Genomic DNA, 18,989 nt, shown 5'->3' on the forward strand with positions numbered 1-18,989 from the left:
GATGGCGGAGTCCAGCACGTGAGTGCAAAAGACAAGGCTGAAGCGTTTGCAACCATCTTCAGCCAGAAGTGTCGAGTGGATGATCCATCTTGGCCTCCTCCCAATATCCCCACCATTACAGAAGCCAGTCTTCAGCCAATTCGATTCACTCCACGTGATATCAAGAAAGGCTATGGGCCCCGACAACATCTCAGCTGTAGTGCTGAAGACTTGTTTTCCAGAAGTAGCTGCGCCTCTAGCCAAGCTGTTCCAGTACAGCTACAACACTGGCATCAACCAACAATGTGGAAAATTGCCCAGGTATGTCCTGTCCACAAAAAGCAGGACAAATTCAATCCGGCCAATTACCGCCTTATCAGTCTACTCTCAATCATCAGTAAAGTGATGGAAGATGTCGTCGACAGTGCTATCAAGCGGCACTTACTCACCAATAACCTGCTCACTGATGCTCAGTTTGGGTTCCGCCAGGATCACTCGGCTCCAGACCTCATTACAGCCTTGGTCCAAACATGGACAAAAGAGCTGAATTCCAGAGGTGAGGTGAGAGTGAATGCCCTTGACATCAAGGCAGCATTTGACCAAGTGTGGCACCAAGGAGCCCGAGTAAAAATAAGTCGATGGGATTCAGGGGGAAAACTCTCCAGTGGCTGGAGTCATACCTAGTACAAAGGAAGATGGTAGTGGTTGTTGGAGGCCAATCATTTCAGCCCCAGGGCATTGCTGCAGGAGTTCCTCAGGGCAGTGTGCTAGGCCCCACTATCTTCAGCTGCTTCATCAATGACCTTCCCTCCATCATAAGGTCAGAAATGGGGATGTTCGCTGATGATTGCACAGTGTTCAGTTCCATTCGCAACCCCTCAAACAATGAAGCAGTCCAAGCCCACATGCAGCAAGATCTGGACAACATCCAGGCTTGGGCTCATAAGTGGCAACTAACATTCACGCCAGACAAGTGCCAGGCAATGACCATCTCCAACAAGAGAGAGTCTCACCACCTCCCTTTGACATTCAACGGCATTACCATCACCGAATCCCCCACCATCAACATCCTGGGGGTCACCATTGACCAGAAACTTAATTGGACCAGCCATATAAATACTGTGGCTACAAGAGCAGGTCAGAGGCTGGGTGTTCTGCGGCAAGTGACTCACCTCCTGAGTCCCCAAAGCCTTTCCACCATCTACAAGGCACAAGTCAGGAGTGTGATGGAATACTCTCCACTTGCCTGGATGAGTGCAGCTCCAACAACACTCAAGAAGCTCGACACCATCCAGGACAAAGCAGCCCGCTTGATTGGCACCACATCCACCACCCTAAACATTCACTCCCTTCACCACCAGCGCACTGTGGCTGCAGTGTGCACCATCCACAGGATGCACTGCAGCAACTCGCCAAGGCTTCTTCGACAGCACCTCCCAAACCCGCAACCTCTACCACCTAGAAAGACAAGAGCAGCAGGCACATGGGAACAACACCACCTGCACGTTCCCCTCCAAGTCACACACCATCCCGACTTGGAAATATATCACCGATGCTTCATCGTCGCTGGTTCAAAATCCTGGAACTCCCTTCCTAACAGCACTGTGGGAGAACCTCCACCACACGGACTGCAGCGGTTCAAGAAGGCGGCTCACCAGCACCTTCTCAAGGGCATTAGGGATGGGCGATAAATGCCGGCCTTGCCAGCGACGCCCACATCCCATGAACGAGTAAAAAAAAAATATTCTAGACTTAGACCTTCTCTCTTCTGCTATCATTCTGGTTAATCTTTGTTGTATCTTTTAAATGACTCCAATAACCTTTCTATAATGATGAGCCCAAAAAAGTGCACAGTATTCCAACTTTGCCCTAAGAAATGGTTTGTACAGATTCACCATTACCTTCTTTGATTTGCATTTCAATGACCCTTTGTATAAAACCCCGAATCTCATATGCCATTTTTATTGGCACTTTCCATCTGCAATGCTGTTTTTAAAGGCCTGTGTATGTGCATTTTTAGATTACTCTATTCCGCCACTCTACTGAGAATTTTTGTTTACATCTAATCTCTATTCTTTTTCCAAAAGTATACTTAGTGCCAATGTGGCTCAGCTAGTAATATCCTGATCTCTGACTCAGAAGGTTATGAGTTCAAGGCCTACTCCTGAACTTGAGCACCTAATCTAAGGTGTTACTTGTTAAAGGTGAGGTCTTTCCATTGAGAGCTTATACCAAGGCCCACGTGCCTGTTCTCGTGGGTATAAAAGATCCCATGCTAATATTTGAAGAAGAGTGGGGACTTCTCTGTATCCTGATCAATATTTCTCCCTCAACCAATACCACCAAAAACAGATTATCTAGTCAACTGTTCATTTGCTGTTTAGGGGACCTTGCTGTATGCAAGTTAGCTATCATGTTTGCCTGCATTACCACTGTGACTGCACTTCAAAATAATCTGTTGTTTGGATAGCGCTTTGAAAGCCCTGAGGACGTGATCATCATTGAATCATAGAAAGTTATCGCACAGAAGGAGGCCATTTGGTCCATCTCATCCGTGCCGGCCGAAAAAGAGCTATTCAGCTTAATCCCACTTTCCAGCACTTGGTCCATAGCACTTCAAGTGCACATCCAAGTACTTTTTAAATGAGTTAAGGGTTTCTGCCTCTACCACCCTTCCAGGCAGTGAGTTCCAGAACCCCCCCCACCCTCTGGTTGAAAAAAATTCTCCTCAGCTCCCCTCTAATCCTTCTACCAATTACTTTAAATCTATGCCCCTGGTCACTGACCCCTCTGCTTAGGGAAATAGGTCCTCCCTATCCACTCTATCTAGTCCCTTCACAATTTTAGATACCTCAATTAAATCTCCCCTCAGCCTCCTTTGTTCCAAAGAAAACAACCCAGCCTATCCAATCTTTTCTCCTGGCTAAAATTCTCCAGCCCTGGCAACATCCTCGTAAATCTCCTCTGTACCTCTCTGGTGCAATCACATCTTTCCTGTAATGTGGTGACCAGAACTGTACGCAGTACTCTAGCTGTGGCCTAACCATTGTTTTATACAGTTCTAGCATAACCTCCCTGCTCTTATAGTCAATGCCTCGGCTAATAAAGAAAAGTATCCTATATGCCTTTTTAATCATCTTATCTACCTGTTCTGCTACCTTCAGAGATCTGTAGACATGCACTCCAAGGCCCCTTTGTTCCTCTACACCTCTCAGTATCCTTCCATTTATTGTGTATTCCCTGGCCTTGTTTGCCCTCCTCAAATGCATTACCTGACCCTTCTCTGGGTTGAATTCCATTAGCCACTTTTCTGCCCACCTGACCAGTCCATTGATAGGGTTCTATATAAATGCAAGTTTTTTCATTATCTCAGCTTGCCGTACAGCAAGCCTCAATTATTTGCATCCTGGCTCCTCTGACTGAAAAAGTATGTCTCCCTACCCTTGGAACTGAAATTATAAAAAATGAATGCTGTGATCACTTTGACCGCCACTGCCAGTGTGGTTGTCTGCAGGCCTTCCTGAAGCAGTTGGCACAGCTCATGTAACTGCCTCCCTGCTAAACCTGAGTCATTGCTAGGTAGCAGCGCCTGAACCTATAGATGTGATAGGTGACATAGAAGCATATCCATTCAGTATATCTTTGGTCCCATCTGACATTTCTCGCAGCCATCTGCTTCTGCTCATCATCCTCCACTAATTTAGGTGTTAGGGGAGAACTGAAAGCAATCCCCACCATAGAGGACTTTCTATCAGCCAAAACTCAGCTTACTACAGTCTCTTTCAGAATGCCGACAGGCGAGAACCTTCCTTAGCTTCAATGCCTTTTTCATATGGGCAGTAGGATCACATTGCACGTGCGATGTGTCCAGGCTTGAATTTGGTGGGCTGGCCCCTTAAGCAGCAATTATTCATGGCTCAATGCACATAAGCTGAACACGCAGCTTAGGTGCAATAGCGCATGGTACCCTCAAAGTTTATAGGAATTTTGAGCCAGGTAGAAACTGGGTGAGAATTGTTCAATATGACGGATTCTTGGCTTTGCTGGCCAGTATCACTACCAGTGTAATGCTTTACATTGACAGTGATTTCTGGGCTATAGAGTCAAATCCTCATTATACACTTCAGTAGTTTGTCAGGAAATGACACATATTTACCCATTCCCCTAATCCATCTACCTTCTCTTTCACTCTTCTGCATTCTTTCTCATAGTTTGCCAATCCCAATAATTTGGCATTGTCAGAAAATGTTGGTAATCCATCCATGCCCATGTCCACATTATCTAAGTATGATGGAATTCAGAGCCACTAGGTTCATTGTGGATCAAAACTTTTGTGTACATATTTGGTCTATAAATTCAACCTTTCTAATGTATGGGCACTTTTACTATAAACTGTAAAAGCCACTTCTGAACCTCATTGAGTAGAGCTCTCCAGTTTGAATGATGATGATGTGGGGGGAATTAAAGAGAGAAAGAAATAAAGAGGAATAAATATCCATTTTTATTTAAAAATATATTTTTGATTCTTATTGGAGCAAGTAAAAGAGAATTTTAATTCTAAAAGGCACTAGACTGAAAGACAACGAGGCTGGTGCTCACGTTTAGGCTGGAAGGCAGGAAAGGATAGCCTGCAACTAGAAGCAGGAGCTGTGACGTGAACCTGGGGAATAATGTACTGTGAGCCTGATATTACTGCAGTGTGATTTGGTTCAACAGTCAAACTTTGCTTTTCGTGTTGAGATTTTCAAAAAAAATGCTGCTTTGGTGAAGTTTCTGCATTTTGTTCTGCTAAAAGGTGAAATGGTACAATATATACTTACAGCAATATATCTGGCAATGTTTTACAAATTGTAAAAAAAAAATCAACAGTTTTCAAATCATATCAAAACCAAAAACATAGTTCATTTTGTATCTCTGAAATGGTATTTTTCCAGACAGTTTACTAGCCTGGAAAGTGGCATCAGGAACAAACTGAAGAGGTCTGAGTGATTAATGCTTAACTTGCAAGCGATGCTTCACATAGCTAGGGAAGTGAGGGAGATATAATCTGTCCATTAAACAGTTTATGCTGTCTATGTATAAAGGGTTTAGAAAGTTATTGTCCTGAGCTTATACCAGTGGGTAACTGTGCTGTGTGGTGTAGTACTCAGCATTATAGAAAAGGAAATTCAACTGCTGTTCTGCGCTGAGTCAGTTGACTTAATCCAAGGTGGCAAAGAGGGTGTAATAATTAACCTCAGCATCACCATGTAAGGAATGGAAAACTGTTCAACATTCCTGTTCCTTTGGTGCCAGCCTTGGCTCAGTGGTAGCATTCTTCCTCTAAGTCAGAAGATTGTGGATTCAAGCTCCCCTCCAGAGACTTGAGCACATAATCTAGACTGACACTTCAATGCAATGCTGAGGGAGTGCTTCACTATTGGAGGTGCCGTATTTTGGATGAGACTTTAAAACATTCTCAGGTGGATGCAAAAGATCCCATGGCACTGTTCAAAGAACAGCAGGGGAGTTTTCATGATGTCCTGGTCAATATTTATCCCTCAACCACCATCGGTAAAACAGATTATCTAGTAATTAATCTTACTGCTGTTAGTGGGACCTTGCAGTGCACAAATTGTCTGCTGTATTTCCCTACACAATAACAGTGACTACACTTAAAAAGTGAAGCACTTTGGGACGTCCTGAGGTTGTGAAAAGCACTCTATAAATCCAAGTTCATTCTTAGTCACTGACCCCGCTAGAAATGTGTTTGTAGGTTTACGGACACTGGGTGAAGGAAGGATCAGACTAAACTCCAAAGGCTGTCATAGTCAAACAGCCCAATGACACCCACTGCAGGGGTTGCATATGAAGAATGGCTACTTAAGTGAGGCACTGAGGCCTGCCTCTGCCCTTGGAACTGTACCCTAGTGTGGGTCAATATCCCCAAGGTAAATGGAAAAATACTGTTTTCTTCACTTAATCATTAAGCACAGTGTAGCATTTTTCTAAATATTATTGCATTATTCCAGAATAGGTCACCACTTGACAGAACAATGCAGGCCATTTTACTGAAGTAACTGTTTAGATTTAGTTTTCTTCCCTGCCCTTTTCCTGGGGTTTTATGTGCACCAATCCTCTTGTTGAGAGGGGGAAATTGATCTTGCCACAAATCTGCCTATGCCACTCTCTGCCCAGTAGTAAGTGTGCAAAAGTGGGCTAGGGTCAATTACCTGATTTCCCTTCTCTGCCTATGGGACAGTATGTGGTAGTCTGTTTGCAACACTACCTAAGAACTCAGCCAAGAACAATAACTTAAAAATGACGGAAATTGGAAGCACCCATCGCCGTTCTACTATTGTGTGCATCAGTATGCTAGTAAACCATTTTAGTGAATAAATATAAAAAAGAAATTAGAAATTACAGCTCATTGGTAACATCATAAGTACCGGAGGTAACATAATACCATCCATACCCAACAAAAAAAAGACATACCAAAACAAACATCATTGATTAGACAATAACCAGAACCAGAAGTGAACTGAATATTTAGCAACAAACGCCAAGTCATCATTTAGTTTCTATACACACGTATAGAATAAGTGCTCAATATTGTGAAATGCCCCAACTAGTACTAGATTTTAATTATGTTGAATACTAACATTAGCATCCAGGACCATGAAGAATGCTGTATCCCTGTGCACAGCTCAACAAAAACTAGTTGAAGATGGATCTATTGGATATGTCATCCAAGTGGGTGTTTTCTTTCTATAAGTCCCCATGTGGCAGGACCCCAAGTATCAAAGATCTCCTGCCAGCTAAACCAGAAACCGAACAGATGGGCAAGCTTTCTCAGGGAGGAGAACTGTTGAATTATTGTTTTTCACAGTATATCTAAGGAGATGGTAGATTAGATTACTTTATACTGCTTCTCCCCAGAGCATTGGTCCCCTTTGCCCTTCATAGCCAAATATTGTAAAATAATGGATTTTCAGTACCTTGCCCACTAAATGCATTCTTCCTGCATCACCAGTAGAGTAGGTCAGTAAAAACCTAATTTTTTTTTTCATGTGAGGGTCACGTGAAATTTTATAATTATTTTTAAAATATTTAATTTAATTTATGCTACATTGTCATCTTGCAATTCAAGATGAGGCTGCTTGAGAGATTTGAAGTTTTTGCATGCCACCTCGATGTTTGCAAAGATCTCCTGCTGGTTAAACCAGAATTTGAACAGATGGGCGATGTGAGGGGACATTCCAGTGGCACCACAGGCCAGTCAACACAACTGTCTATTGTTTTGCAGTTATAGCAACTGCTAGTGGAGTTTTGAAGTAATTTTTCCATTTGTTACTTACTGCTCAATTTCACATTTTATGTTCTTTTTGTAATTTTACGACTCCACTTAATCAAAATTGTGGATAAAACTGTTCTCAAATCATTCACATTATATCAGAGATATTCACATTGATTGTTTTAAAATTAGCAACAGCAAAATGCTTCTTATACCATGTTACTGATTACATCATTATCTTTCCTGTAATGAGACATCCACAATTACTAAAATGAACATGGGATGAAATGCAATGTTTAATGAACATAATCACAATGAAATTCTGTCCAATTCATAAATATAGGGCTACTCTGAAATATGTTGCTGCAAAAATGCAACAAAATACTAGATATAATGATTCAAAAACAGTGCAACAATTATTAGTATAATTGTATTTTTTTTGCATTACTCACATATTTGTGCCTGGAACCAAATCAGGCACTGATTTTCTCTTGTTTTTGAGAAGGGACAAAAGTTGGAATGTAGAATTATATTCAATGGGCAGTTGAAAAGTTTGTGTTACATAGGTAGAAATTTTGTTGAGTGGCACCTTAAGATTTTTTAGTTCATGAAAATAAACAGGGTATAAATAGGGGATAAATTAGTTTTACAAATTAGCATGCACATCCAAAAATCAAAGTCATCTAAATAGCAATGTCTATATACTTACTTTAAATAATTATAAAACAAAGAGATCTTCTGAAAGTAAACAGGGCATAACAGGTATTATAAAAACAAAGAAAGGGACTTTATATGCGTAAATAAATATAAAAATAAGAATTTCTAATTGTAGCTATATAAGTTAAAAGGGCGGGAGACAATACCAACATCTTTCTTGCAGTTTTTTTTCCTATGTATGAAATTTCAATTACACCATAATGTGTTTGAATTTTAATACTGGGCATCCACTTCCAATTATTTTCTTTTCAGTCTTAATCCCATTATCCCTCCCTAACCCCTTTAAAACGTACCTGCACAGCTATTATTTTCTGAGCATTCTCATGAGAGACAGCCTGGGATGTAGCCAGCACTGCTTGGCTGTAAAGGCCCTGTTGTTTGAAGTACTCCACTAGTGCCTGATGCATCCTGGTTTGCAGTGCAGAGAGCTGATGGGATTAAAAAAAAAAGTCAGAGTAGGAGGGGAAATTAATGGCAGTGTTCAAAAAGAATGATGGAGGGAATACAGAAAGCAGTCAATAGCCCATTCTGTACTGTATAGGCCTGACAGGAATTTCACAGTCTCTTGATTTTTCAGCCCACTCATGTGCATTCATCAGAATCCAGTCACATCTGGCTGCTAGGATGGGGGGTTAATTTTCTCTAAATGCTTCAGCAGTTTTGTTCTAGCTGAGGCAAACCAGTGACTGCAAAGCTGATGAGTAAAACATTTCTGTTTCTCTCAGTTCCATAAAAGCAGCTTGAGGATTTATTTTACCCTTTTGTTTGAAAGCAAGAAGCCTTTGATGCTATTTAAACTGCATAAATTGGCCCCACATAAACTTTTAAGATGTAAAATTAAAATACTTTGATGGACGTGTTAGCTGTTTTTATTCCTGTAAAGCTTATCATGGCCTAGCAGCATGTGCTTTAGAGCATGACAAAACTAAAGAGCATTAAGCAGCCATCAGCTGCTCTAGGAGAACAATAACAGGAAAGAAATTTCCAGAAAAACTCATCCTCCATCTACCTTACTATATTAAAAAAAACAAAATGCAACTGTCTGTTTTCAGTCCCACTAAGATCAATACCTCATAATAACCTTTTATATCCAATAATAAGTGGAAGTTATGAGGATATATGGTAAAATATAAAAGATATTTGACTTGTTGGGTACCTAATCAGAGCTATATCATATCATGGGTTTGGAAAAATTATTCATAACATGTGAACCACAAACAGTGGTTTTAAAAACAAATGCCTTGCACAAACTTCAGCCAGTTTTAGATATTAGATAAATTAATTAAATTAAAAGTATGTATTTTTGTAAGAATATTTCTGCACATTGATTGATTTATGTTGTCACATTATTTGCTGTCAGATTAACGCAAGGCATTCAAAGCACTCAACAGCGAAAACTGAGAAAGATTAGTAAGCATGACATCATGTAAATCCATTGATAGAAAAACAATAAGCTAAAATAAAATTAAAGATGGCCTATCATGCAATTTAGCAGAAAACATACATTGACTGTCAGAGTACAAATATTTTACAAATTTGCTATTCCTTTGTTATATATGTAATTTCCACCAGCATTTTTGAAACATTGGAACGATGTTTGAGACAAACAAGTTTATTTCCAATGTGATAGCATCTTTTTGCTGTGTGGCTAAGCAGACCACAGATTTAGCAACTGAATATCAAAGATGTCTAGTACAGTGAAACCTGTACAAAGGGACACCTCCAAATAATTCAATGACCATTTTGAAAATAGGGACTCCTGCAAATAAAGGACACCTGATGTAAGTCCCTTAGGTGTCTCTAAATTACAGGTTTCACTGTATATCATTGATTCTAAATTGTAAATGCACTGATTTGCAAGATAAAAAGATGCACTTCTGTACAAATATCGATGTGCCTTTATTTACTTATAGTAATCCAGTACATTATTGCAGTTCAAAAAAAGTAAAAGGATCTTGAATAGATTTTTTGAGCAAAACAAGTGTTCATTAAAAAAAACATGCAAAGAGTTTTAAAGTTAGATTTAAAGCATGATTATAAAGTACTCGGCTCATGCTGTGTGAATGCAATTTTAAATTCCTTATGAGTCCAAGATGGGACTTTGATCAGATGTGTGTGAAATTTGTTTTTTTTTAGATCTATTTTCAGCTGACTAACCAGTGTGTTACATTGCCCTAGCTGCTGGAGGACATGACTGTTCCTTTTGGTCAGATTTGCCTGTTGGTAGTGGAAGCTCTAATAGGTTGAGTTTTGAAAGGATCACATTGTTTTTTGTGAGGTAACCCTACTGTATTAGACAGAATACTATAGCAAAGCCCTACCATCTCTCTCAACCCTCCCACTTTCAATGTGTTGTCAGACTGTCTGACATCCAGTCCTGGAGGAGATAAAATTTCCTCCAATTAACATTGGGAAGATCAAAGCTAATGTCTGTGACCCCACCACAAACTCCGTTTCCTAGCTATCGATTCCATCTCCCTCCTTGGTCACTGTCTCAGGCTGAACCAGACTGTTCACAACCTCTCAGTGTTCTATTTGACCCTGAGCTATGCTTCCGACCCCATATCCTGTCCATCACAACGACCGCCTACTTCTATCTCTGTAATATTACTCCTCTCTGCCTCAGTCCATCCGCTGCTGAATCCCTCGTGCATGTTTTTGCTGCCTCGAGACTCGACTAGCCAATGCTCTCCTATCACTGCCCTTGTGAAAAACTTATAGATGTAAAATATATAGCTTATAGGAAAGCAGATTGAGGTACAGGTCGCAATAACCATCTGCCAACTACAACAATAAAATCAGAAAGCAACTGACTTTTTTTTTAGCTTTTGTAGAAGTAGTTTGTCCTTGGGTCTCAAAATCTGAAACTAGGTAATCCATGTTGATATTTTAGACTATTTCTAGAGATTAACAAATTAGAGTTCTACCAACAAATTTTCACTATTGAGAAGACAATTGTCCGGATAATTGCATTTACTGGCCACTTATGAAAATGTAGCCTTTATTGGTTGGCCTTCAACTATAATGCAATGCACTTTCAATAAGAAGATGCAAATTTAAACCTCAGTCTTGCTGACAGTCACACTCTGACTTGTCCCAGAGCAGGAATTTTGCCAGTCTAGATGTATATTACTAAGTAATATATTTAAAAAATTAATTCTTGGGATGTGGGTGTCGCTAGCAAGGCGAGTATTTAGTGCCCATCCCTAAATATGGACATATGAGGAGAGGTTGAGTAGATTGGGACTCTACTCATTGGAGTTCAGAAGAATGAGAGGCAATCTTATTGAAACATATAAGATTGTGAAGGGGCTTGATCGGGTGGATGCGGTAAGGATGTTCCCAAGGATGGGTGAAACTAGAACTAGGGGGCATAATCTTAGAATAAGGGGCTGCTCTTTCAAAACTGAGATGAGGAGAAACTTCTTCACTCAGAGGGTAGTAGGTCTGTGGAATTTGCTGCCCCAGGAAGCTGTGGAAGCTACATCATTAAATAAATTTAAAACAGAAATAGACAGTTTCCTAGAAGTAAAGGGAATTAGGGTTTACAGGGAGCGGGCAGGAAATTGGACATGAATTCAGATTTGAGGTTAGGATCAGATCAGCCATGATCTTATTGAATGGCGGAGCAGGCTCGAGGGGCCGATTGGCCTACTCCTGCTCCTATTTCTTATGTTCTTATGTTCTAGGTGGTAGAGGTTGTGGATTTGGGAGGTGCTGTTGAAGAAGCCTTAGCGAGTTGCTGCAGTGCATTCTGTAGATAATACACACTGCAGGCATGGTGTGCTGGTGGTGGAGGGAGTGAATGTTCAAGGTGGTGGATGGGCTGCCAATCAAGCGAACTACCTTGTTCTGGATGATGTTGAGCTTCGAGTGTTTTTGCAGCTGAACTCATCCAGGCAGGTGGAGAGTATTCCATCACACTCTTGACTTATGCCTTGTAGGTGGTGTAGAGGCTTTGGGAGTCAGGAGGTGAGCCACTCGCCACAGAGTACCCAACCTCTGACATGCTCTAGTGGCCACGGCATTTATGTGGCTGGTCCCGTTGAGTTTCTGATCAATGATGACCCCCGGGATGTTGATGGTGGGGGATTCGGCGATGGTAATGCTGCTGAATGACAAGGGGAGATGGTTAGACTCTCTCTTGTTGGAGATGATGTGGAGATGCCGGTGATGGACTGGGGTTGACAATTGTAAACAATTTTACAACACCAAGTTATAGTCCAACAATTTTTATTTGAAATCTACAAGCGTTCGGAGGCTTCCTCCTTCCTCAGGAGCTCTTGACATTTACCTGAGGAAGGAGGAAGCCTCCGAAAGCTTGTAGATTTCAAATAAAAATTGTTGGACTATAACTTGGTGTTGTAAAATTGTTTACAATTGTTGGAGATGGTCATTGCCCGGCACTTGTCTGGCGCGAATGTTACTTGCCACTTATCAGCCCAAGCCTGGATGTTGTCCAGGTCTTGCTGCATTCAGACCTGGACTGCTTCATTATCTGAGGAATTGCGAGTGGAGCTTAACACTGTGCAATCATCAGTGAACAAGCCCACTTCTGACCTTGTAATGAAGGGAAGGTCATTGATGAAGCAGTTGAAGATGGTTGGGCCTAGGACACTGCCCTGAGGAACTCCTGCAGCAATGTTCTGCGGCTGAGATGATTGGCCTCCAACAACCACAACCATCTTTCTTTGTGCTAAGTATGACTCCTGCCACTGGGGAGTTTTCCACCTGATTCCCATTGATTTCAGTTTTACTCGGGCTCCTTGGTGCCACACTCGTTCAAATGCTGCTTTGATGCCAAGAGCAGTCACTCTCACCTCACTTCTGGAATTTAACTCTTTTGGACCAAGGCTGTAATGAGGTGTGGAGCCGGATGTTCCTGGCGGAACCCAAACTGAGTATCGGTAAGCAGGTTATCGGTGTGTAAGTGCTGCTTCATAGCACTGTCAATGACTTCTTCCATTACTTTGCTGATGATTGAGAGCAGGCTGATAGGACAATAAATGGCCGGGTTGGATTTGTCCTAGTTTTTGTGGACAGGACATGCCTGTGCAATTTTCCACATTGTCGGGTTGATGCCAGTGCTGTAGCTGTACAGGAACAGCTTGGGTAGAGGCACGGCTAGTTCTGGAGCACTGGTCTTCAGCACTTCAGCCGGGATGTTGTTGGGACCCATAGCCTTTGCTGTGTCCAGTGTGCTCAGCCATTTCTTGATATCATGTGGAGTGAATCGAATAGGTAAGAGTAGAATATTCGGAAGGCTGCGAGCATTGTCCTTTCCTGCACTGCTAAAGTGTGTCTGTTTCCCAGTGGCTTGACCAAGGAACAGAACGCCTCATCCTTCTCGAAGTACCTGCAGCCATTGACAGAGTTGACCAAACTATCCTCCTCCAACACCTGTCTTCCATTGTCCAGCTGAGTGTGACTGCCCTCGCCTGGTTCCACCCTTAGTTATCCAGTCATAGTCATAGAATCTCCTGTAATGGCTTTTCTTCCCGCTCCCGCACAGTTACCGCAGGAGTCCCCCAAGGAACTATCCTTGACCCCCTCCTACCTCTCATCTACATGTTGCCCATTGGTGACATCATCCAAAAATACAATGCCAGGTTCCGCATGTACGCTGACGACATCCAGCTCCACCTTGGCAACTCTACTCTCGACACCTCCACTGTCTCTGATTTGTCAGACTGCTTGTCCGACATCCAGTCCTGGATGAGCTGAAATTTCCTACAATTAAAAGTTGGGAAGATTGAAGCCACAAACTCCTTTCCCTAGCTACCGATTCCATCCTCCTCCTTGGCCACTGTCTCAGGCTGAACCAGACTATTCGCAACCTCAGTGTCCTATTTGACCGTGAGCTGACGTTCTGACCCCAAATCCTCTCCATCACAAAGACCGTCTACTTCCATCTCTGTAATATCACCCATCTCCACCCCTGCCTCAGCCCATCTGCCACTAAAACCCTCATCCATGCTTTTGTTACCTCCAGACTGGCCCAATCCAGATTGCTCTTCTGGCCAGCCTCTCATCTTCCAGCCTCCAAAAACCTAAGCTCATCCAAAGCTCTGTTGCCTGAATCCCAACTTGCACCAAGTTCCGTTCACCCATCACCCCTGTGCTCACTGACCTACATTGGCTCCTGGTCCGACAACGCCCCGTAGAATTACATAGAATTACTTGATTTTAAAATTCTCATCCTCATGTTCAAATCCCTCCATGGCCTCGTCCCTCCCTTTCTCTGTAACCTCCTCCAGCCCTACAACCCTCCAAGATCTTTGAGTTCCTCCAACTCTGGCCTCTTGAGCACCTCCTCTTCCTTCGCTCCACCAATGACGGCCATGCCTTCCGCTGTCTAGGCCTAAGCTCTGGAATTCCCTCCTTAAATCTCTCAACCTCTTTCTCCTCCTTTGAGATGGTCCTTAAAACCTATATCTTTGACTAAGCTTTTGGTCACCTGTCCTAATGTCTGCTTCTTTTGCTCAGTATCAATTTCTGTCTGATTACGGTCCTGTGACTCACCTTGGGATGTTTTACTATGTTAAAGTCACTATATAAATGCAAGTTGTTGTTGTTGTTGAGATGTCCATGGGGGAAGACATTCTTCTGGCTGAGAAGTATGGCCTGGATGCAAACTACTCTCGGGACAGCTTGGTTTTTATATAGAGCACATATTAGACATTACCACTTTACATGACCTGTAGCTTTGTGTTCTATAAGATAAGGAAGCAGTGCGTGAAAGTTTCAAGAGCTAGGGTAGAAATTACAGTCAGCACTGAATGGGTTAATGTTTCCTTTAAAAGGGTGGGAGAAAGAAATCTACTATGAGTTTTTTAAGCATTTGTACAATAACGTCATTAAAAGTAATTTTTGCCCACCTGTAGCATATTTTCCTGATGGTAGGAATAAGACTACATAAAACAAGGACTGGCTAGCAAAATTACAAGTCATGCCATCTTCAGATGTGTAAACAGATCCTGTGCTAATTATTTACCATCAATTATTAAATCAAAATATGGCCCAGGATTAGAAAACATATTTGAGCATTAACAATTACGTACCAAATATGCAAAGCTGAAGTATTTGTATATGTAAATGAGCTTAACCACAAAAGACTTTCCCCAACACATAAAAACCTTAGGATTTATCTTTATGAAAATGGCAGTATACCTGCTGTGCTAAAACGGAGAGCTCATTAATGAATTATGTTAAATTGTCATAATTTATATATGCAATTAAATAAATGCTTTTTGCTTCAACTCAAAAATCACATCATGTCTTTGTGAAATTTGAAGGGTATTTTCATTGTATTATTCGGGATAACACATTAATTATATAAACAGTAGCCAATTTACATATGTAGACTGGGGCTATTGGAACAGTTTCCCTAATAATGTTTCCAATTATTCAAATAGTACAATTGCTAGGTTGTGTAATAACACAAAAGTATTAGTCATATCTGCACATAATCCATTGAAAACAAATACCACCATGTTTATGCAGTAATTACTTATTATCTTCATAATTTGCTAGTTTAAATATTCTGTAATAGCAGATAAAAGATCAATAAAATTATTTTACTAAAATTTAGTGGAATACAAACAGTTGCTTGTAGCATCTTTGTCATTTGTCTTTAAATATGACTATATACACATTATAATACAAAATACAGATCAACTAAACAGTTAAGGACAAAGTAATCATGTCATTGACAGAAGAGTTAATTGAAAACCAAACTGCTGAGAGACTTTGGTCGTAAATTAAAACATTTAGGCACAATTTTTTTTTGTCTTTCAGGCACAGCATTATCCTTACTGCAATAACTAAAGCAAAGTTGCTATAGCTTCAGCAAATCTGCATGTTAGGGAAGAGATGTTTTGCTTTGGTAATATAGTTAATGAGTCTAAAAATATTCAGTATAATAATTCTGTCAAAGCCCCCACAGTCTTTTCAATGAGCAGACTCCTGCAGGATTCCAATGGGGAGCCAAGTAATGAGCTTTCAGTATTCGCTCCCACATCGTCCAAGCGAAATATACTTGGGCCTCCATGGTTCCACATCATTAGTAACATGAAACAAAGACACATGCTTGACTTTAACAAGCAACTGAAGCTACTGACTTATTAGCCTGTTACTGCACATAAACTTAATTTCTATGTGACAAAAAAAACGGATTCTAACACAAAAAAAGCAATAAAAATCTATATATCAATTAATGAAATAAGTGACTACGATTCAAGCAGAAAACAGTATTTTAACACTGAGTCTCACAGGGCCTGTAACTAACTGTTTGAGAGCACAGCTAGGGTGGACTACCATAACAAGAAAATAGGCACATACAGTGAGTCCTATTAATGCAAACAATTATGAAATTACATACAATTTAACTATCCGTCTCCTTTATGCAAGTTCACTCACTACATTTAGACAACATTAAATACAGGAAACAAAATTTAAACACCTGTAATGGCTGAATAGTTTCTGCCTGTTGAGAAGCCACTTACAACAAGACTACTGATGCCTTCCAATGCCACCCATAAGTCAGTTACAACATCACATTGCAGCCACTTGACTTAAAAAGCCTGTGTGCATCAGTATCTGAGAAGTACATTTACATCCGTACGATCTTCTTTCCTTCTCAAAAGAGGCTTTTTTATATTTGTGGGGTTCCAGTTTGCTGGTTAACTGAGTTAAGAACAGCATCAATACAGTCTTGCATAATCTGGCTTCTTCTTCAGCAGGAATAGAGAGAGTACTCCTGTTCAGCTGTTACGTTCATGAAGATGGATATACTTAGATAAAAGAAGAATCTGCTAAAGACTAAATATGAAAATATGCACTCAGAGTTGTGATGCTCTGGAAATTGAACAGAAATCTGCAAACAAGGTGCTCCATTTTAATGTAATAACTCAGAAAATGAATGATTTCAATATAAAAGAGAGCGATAAATATATTCTATATATTCACATTTTGTTTTACAGATTTCAATATTTTTACTGGTACCTAGACTTCAAACATGCTAACATTATGGACTTTAAACTGCACACTATCTATAAAATCTTTTGGTATTTATGTTCACTTCACAAGATCACATTAATTATGGCCGAGGAAGGCCATTCCGCCCATCTTAATTGATCTATCCAGAAGCATTCTAAAGTCCCCCCACTGTAACATCTAAGGCCCCGATTTTAAAGGGGGGGACAGGTATGGTGTGCGCAAACCTCAAAATGGGTGGCGAACTTGGGTAGTCCGGGGACGTAGAGGCCCAGTCGATCTTAACGGCCAAGCCTCATTTGCATACATTCTCCCGGAGTCCTGTCCAAACCTGGCCCGATCCACTACCTGGTCGACGGGCGGGAGCAATGATTCGGCGTCAGGAGGCCGCAGCCGGGCACCTGTGGGAATGTTCCCTAGTAGTCAATTGGTGGTGGGGGTGCTCTTGAGGTGATTGGGGGGGAGGCTCTAGTAAGAACATAAGAAATAGGAGCAGGAGTAGGCCATCCGGCCCCTCGAATCTGCTCCGCCATTCAACAAGATCATGGCTGATTTTCTACCTCAATGCCATTTTCCTGCACCATCCCCATGTCCCTTGATGCCTTTAATACCTAGAAATCTATCGATCTCTGTTTTGAATGTACTCAATGACTGAGTCTCCACAGCCCTCTGGGGTAAAGCAATCCAAAGATTCATCACCCTCTGAGTGAAGAAATTTCTCCTCATCCCAGTGCTAAATGGCCTACTTCTTATTCTGAGACTGTGACCCCTGGTTCTAGACTCCTCAGCCAGGGGAAACATCCTCCTTGCATCTACCCTGTCAAGCCCTGTAAGAATTTTGTATGTTTCAATGAGATCACCTCTTATTCTTCTACATTGAACACTCTTTGTGTGAAGAAGAATTTCCTGATATAAGTCTTAAAATCATCTTTTACTTGAAAGACCCTGGAGTCAATTTTAGGATGGCCGAACGGGTGCATTCGTGGCAGGACGGTTCCTAAAACTGGGGAATCCCGGAGCGGGTCTGAGCCCGGCTCCAACCCGCCCACTTCTGGGTTCCCCAATGACGTGAATCGGTGTGCGCGCAGCTCCTGCATGCGGGACTCCCACCGGCAATTAAAGCCGGCAGGATGACAGTTTAGATAGTTAGGGAGGTACTTGAGGTCGTTGACACACCTCATTGGGAAGAGATTTTAGCAGGGATGTGATTTTGGACTCTCCTCAGCGTGTTTCCCATGCTGTGGGAAACACTTCCTGTTGCTGCAGACGTGTTTCAGTCAGAAGCCATTGTGAGATGCAGAGGATTCCTTAACTGTTGGGGGGAATACCTCATTCATTGCAGCAGGGCACTCTGTCACCTCAGACAAAGTTTTGTCTGCCACACCGTTGCCTCCACACTCAAAATTATTACATCATACCCTAAACTCTGCTGTCCAAACACATTTACCTACTTTGCGGACCCCTCACACTCACACCATCAGGATGAAGGGGTTCCATAGCTGCATTCATCACTCCATTGGAGGACGACCAACATCACCAGCCTCGCCAGGCACGCCGTCCACCTCCGCACGTGGAGCTACACAACACAGTGCTGCGCAACAGGTACCTGCACAAAGTAGTCGTGCAACTACGCATACACCCACTGTAAGGTGACCCAATGGGTGGCATCAAGGGTGTTCATGGAGAACCTCATGAAAGGGCCTTATTGCACAAGCCAGTCAAGAATAGCCAAGATGTGGCAGTAGTGGTGACAATATACTATGTAATGTGAGTTGATCAGAAATCAAATATAAGTAAAAACCATGACAAACCCTCAAACACCCTTGTGCATCCCCTTCATGCTCATGACATGTTTGTCTTACGCTTCCTACTACACATACGTGATGCATGCCCTGTGGCTGCAGCATAGGTAGTGGCAGCTGGGTGAGACTGACCATGAAAGAGATGCATGAGAGAGTGAGTATGAGACGGAGCCATGAGATTGTATGAGGATTGGGTTGAGTGGTAGTGGTGGGATGAGTACTGG

General features: G+C 41.7%; 1 protein-coding gene across 5 annotated transcripts in view; it reads right to left on the reverse strand.

Moving 5' to 3' along the window:
- LOC137314431 (coiled-coil domain-containing protein 178) overlaps window positions 1-18,989 on the reverse strand; it is a 363,911-nt gene that overhangs the window by 27,298 nt on the left and 317,624 nt on the right. For 4 of the 5 annotated variants that reach the window (XM_067979795.1, XM_067979798.1, XM_067979787.1 and 1 more), the window contains one exon: window positions 8,263-8,397. The exons of the other annotated variant lie outside the window; for it this stretch is intronic. In XM_067979795.1, coding sequence (XP_067835896.1) covers window positions 8,263-8,397 — 135 coding nt within the window. The remainder of the gene's footprint in view (window positions 1-8,262; window positions 8,398-18,989) is intronic. 5 annotated transcript variants of the gene reach the window in all.

Source organism: Heptranchias perlo, chromosome 3, assembly GCF_035084215.1.
Source record: "Heptranchias perlo isolate sHepPer1 chromosome 3, sHepPer1.hap1, whole genome shotgun sequence".
Taxonomy (NCBI): Eukaryota; Metazoa; Chordata; class Chondrichthyes; order Hexanchiformes; family Hexanchidae; genus Heptranchias; species Heptranchias perlo.